Here is a 4,404-nt window from a genome sequence, read left to right on the forward strand (position 1 = left end):
CCGGCAGGTCCCGTTCGGGAGCTCAGCTGGGGCGGGGCGGGGCGGGGCGGGGCGGGGGCCCTGCCCACCGGTCGAGTGAGCGGCGTCGGGCTCAGCTGGTTGGATACCCGCCGCCCGGGCGGGTCTCCCGGCCGTCGAGTTCAGGTAGGTGCTGCCTTGGTTTTGCAGGGATATTCACATACAGCAGGAGCTGCTCTGCGTTCGAGGATGCGCAGTGCAAGTGCAGGCCAGGGTACCGCTGCACCGGGGAAGACTGCCGCGAGTGCGCCCGAAACTGCGGAAGAGGCGAGCGGCTCATCGGGACAGGTAGTGGGGAAGGGGGCTCTCATCTTTTCCCTAGCAGCACCCAAGGAGATGCCACGCAGAGGCATCCTGGGCTCCACGGGTCTGGCATGTAGTCTGTGGAAGTCTCTGATGGTCCCCGCTTTTGGGGGACTCAAGGCACCCCCTGCTGGACTCCTGTAACTTTCCTGAATTAATCCAATTTCAAAACCAACACACAGATTATAGTGCTTGCCTCTTTGCAGAGGGGCCTGGCAGTGAGGATGGGAGATGTACAGGCTCAGGTTTGCTCCTGCCTGGACTTTACCTGCTTGTCTCCCTAACACCTCATTTATCTCCTTACACTTCACAGCCCCCTTAAAGGCCTGGTGGCATCCTGGTTGTGAACCACTGGTCTAAGCTATTCCCTTACAAATGAGAACCAACAATGCATAGTGCATTCTGCTTCATATTGGGGATGTGAATGCACTGTTCTCCTTGCATTTGTTTAAAGGTTGTGAGACTTGTCCCTGGGGGACCTTCAATAATCAGAGTGATGGGGTCTGCAAGAAATGGACCAAGTGAGTACCATAAACAATTCATTCATCACTGTTTGTTTATTCCTGTACATGTATCCATGAGCATTTATCCACCTGTATGTATCTATGTATATTGAAGATGCTCTGAGGATAAGGTCCAGAAGCAAGGAACTAGCACAAGTGATGTGATCTGCAGACATGTGTCAGGGAGTCTGGCTCCACCCATCAGCACCACTTACCCCACAATACCATTTTCTACCCCTGGGCCAGGTGAGTTATTGATCAATATTTTCCAAGTAGACTGATATAGATCCGTTACTAAGAAAAGTGGAGCTGCTGCTGTTCCCACAGTGAACCTAGAGGTCCTTCTATTTGCCCGCTGGCCTGAAGCCAGAAGATATGCTGAAGAAAAAAACCCAAAATAGGTGTAGATGTTCAGGAATGAATAATCTAGCTGCTTTGATGGCAGGAGACTTTTGTGATGTTTTTTTTTTACAGAGTATTTTTGATCCCTAGGGAAGAATTTGGAGATGGACATTGTTCTTGTGATGGGCCTGGTGCTGGCCACAGTGTTTCTGCTTCCTTTGGGGGTGTTTCTCATCATCTGGAAGAAAAGGAAACTACCTGCCATGTTCAAGAGAAGTAAGACTGATACAATCTGTTAACTTTCTGTTTCTAACTGTGAGTAGAGAACAGGAATCCAGATTCATGTTTCCTTAAAAGACAGCTGCAGATTCAAGTTCCTTGAAACTCAGACACTGGCATTCTGAAAAGAAAAATCAAAGTCTAGATTATCCATTATTTAAAAATTGGGCAAGTAGTAGGAGGCTTGCTTCTATCTTGAGAAATGTTTCAAAGCTGGTCTCCTCCATTCAGTGGTAACACTGATTTGCAAAGACAGTCAATCAGGTTCCTGCCCATCTGAGAGATAGTGAATGCATTGCACAGGAAGATGCTGATTCAAGGAATGTCAGTGATAAACTTCAAACTGCCACTTCTCCCTGTGCAATTGCTGGATAGACCCTTCTCCTCTGCTTCAGTCCCCTGTTACTTGGTTCATTGTTGTTCGCTTGATTTGTGAGCTCAGAGAAGTGTGTGTCTCTCTCTCCCAGCATGTGATAGGCCTATATAAAAATAACCGTCTGAAAATGAACAAAATCTGCCATAGCAGTTTGCCCTTGATGTAGAAGTAAATGTGCCCTTGTTCTGTTTCCATTGGACATCTGAATATTAAATCTCTACTTGTTATTCCCATTGCAGATTTTTTTTTTTTTATCAAAGAGGCTGGTTACTAGTATAAAGGCAGGGTAGATAATGCATCTTTACAGACTGACTAAATAATATATAAAGCAAGCATAAGCTTTCATGAAGCCAAGTTCACTTCATCTGATGGGTTAGATATCAGACAGATATTAGAAAGGGAGGGTGAGAATATATGTGCTTGAAAAGACATAATCGTATAACATGCTAATTGTCTCCTTCACAGTATATATAACACCTGAGCAATCAACTCAAGAGGAGGATGCCTGCAGCTGCCGCTTTCCAGAGGAAGAGCAAGGGGAATATGATGACTGCAGCAAACTGGCACAATTCAAAGATTCACCAATGAATTAGAAACTGGATTCTGTAGGTCAGCAAAATCTGGGTTTCCTTTCAGAACAGCTGAGAAGAACTTCATTATGCATCAGGGTGGGACAGTAGGGTTAGTGACCTCCAGCCTACAGATTGAATAGGTGGGGTATGGAAAGGGTAAAGTAGTCTTCACTAAGACCTCTCACTTACTCAGACAGAGCCTTTTTTTAATTAGTCCTTGCGAACCTTTCCAACTGAAGTGGAATTGAATTGTATGAAGTAACTTAAAAATGAAAGCAACTTGCTAGCTTTGCTGATAGGCTGGGGATACTATTTCTAAGGTACTTTGACTTGCTCTAGTAAGAAAACAGTACCAGTTATACAAGGACCAAACTGCTTTTCTAGAGATCTTCTAATAAGAAATGCCCAAGCCATAGTTTTGCTAACATTAGAAAGACTGAGTGTAAGAGGCTAGTAGCACTCAGTGCCAAGTATAGTGCAGGCTGCCAGTGTGCAAACTTCCCATTCTTCTGCTCTCCAGTGTACTTCAGCTGGGGACTACCTCACCCCTGATCACTCCTGATCTGGTCCTCAGACTCCAGAAGGCTGGATGTGATCCAGAATCTATAATGGATACTGTTGCAACATGCAGAATCATGCTTTTGCACTTGTGTGCACACCCGCCCCCTTGCATGCTCTCACACATGTGCACACACACCCACTTGCATGCATGCATACCCTTTGCAGTTAACTTCTGTCCTGATTTGCAGAACGCTTTCCTACTTATTCTACTTTTAGTTTGTAGCTAAAAGCGGTACGGAAAGTCATGGTTGCAGAATGTCTCATAACACCCCTTGTATGTTGTCTGAAGAACCCTGTTATGCTAGCTCATTTGGGAGGTGTAGTGGAAATACTGTGACAATCTGTGGTTGGTTTGGTCTGTGAGAAATAGGCAATTGGTGCAGCTGGCTTGCATCATTCTTGTGATGTTAAATTCTTAGCCTTTTCTTTAAAAAGTTTTTTGGGTTGTTTTTTTTTGTAAGTGCAGTACATAACTTGAAAATAAACAGTACTTTTTTTTCTTACAATTAAGTTTATTTAAAATAAAATACTTTTGTATAATACTTTTCTATGCATCTTGCCTCTTTCTGCATTTTTTTTTTCCAAACATGAGGATGACTAACAAGGTCATTCAACATTTTTAAATATAATGAGCAAGGATGGTGGGATTTTTTTATATCTGTTACGAATGAATTGGCCAACTTCAGAGCAGTTCAGCCTGCCCGATAAGGAGCTGAAATAATTTAGCCTGTTAGAAGTTTGTATTCCAAGACTTTGTTTGTATTCCAGTGAGCAAATGAACACTTCAGAAGCAGCATTTTCCCTGAACATGTAAGCACCATTTGTTTCCCACAGTGAGGAACTGCTTATTCCCCTTTCCCTTTATCTCCACACACTGACTTTTATTTTCAGTTAACCTGCTAATTTGGCACGTGGCAGCATTTACAACTTTCAGACCATTTGTTTCCTCTGTGTTATGTTGAGCACTCAAGGCACCACTTGAAATCCTACTGAGTGTTAAGATTTTGGGGTGATTCCTAGATTACTGCAAATGGACTTAATTGGAGCAATGTTAATTTATAGCAGAATTTGCCATCTAGCCCAGTGGATTCTTCATGCTGAGTGTGTATGTTAATTGATCTGGGAGTCCAATGAGCCAAATCTCTGGAATGTGGAAGCCTGACATAAAAGTACTGTCCTATCAAGATTTGTACATTGTTCAGAGAGTCACATGAACCTTAATGGACATGCACAGAAGGCGTTCACGATCCTTTATGTACGTTGAGCATTTAATTATTTGTGCATGAATAAATATTTAAAGTAAAAATCTGGGTATTGGAATTAAGGAAAACTATTTTGGTACCATGGGTTGAGTTCCTCAAACAGGTGTTTTCAATGCCTATGAAGCTGCGACCCCATTCTGGTGTCAAAGCAGATGTCAGTCTACAGATAATATAGTAGAACCTGAGTG

The 4,404-nt window shown here is 43.4% G+C and overlaps 1 protein-coding gene across 1 annotated transcript in view; it reads left to right on the plus strand.

Moving 5' to 3' along the window:
• The window catches only part of TNFRSF9 (TNF receptor superfamily member 9), an 11,494-nt gene extending 7,989 nt beyond the window's left edge, over nt 1-3,505 (plus strand). Inside the window, exons 2-6 of the mRNA XM_019511531.1 lie at nt 8-306; nt 776-842; nt 940-1,070; nt 1,317-1,442; nt 2,287-3,505. Of these exons, the coding sequence (XP_019367076.1) occupies nt 8-306; nt 776-842; nt 940-1,070; nt 1,317-1,442; nt 2,287-2,414 (751 nt within the window). The 3' untranslated portion in view covers nt 2,415-3,505. The remainder of the gene's footprint in view (nt 1-7; nt 307-775; nt 843-939; nt 1,071-1,316; nt 1,443-2,286) is intronic.
• The last annotated feature ends 899 nt before the right edge of the window (nt 3,506-4,404 follow it).

This window comes from Gavialis gangeticus, unplaced genomic scaffold, assembly GCF_001723915.1.
Source record: "Gavialis gangeticus isolate Ggan-Ray unplaced genomic scaffold, GavGan_comp1, whole genome shotgun sequence".
NCBI classification, from domain to species: Eukaryota; Metazoa; Chordata; order Crocodylia; family Gavialidae; genus Gavialis; species Gavialis gangeticus.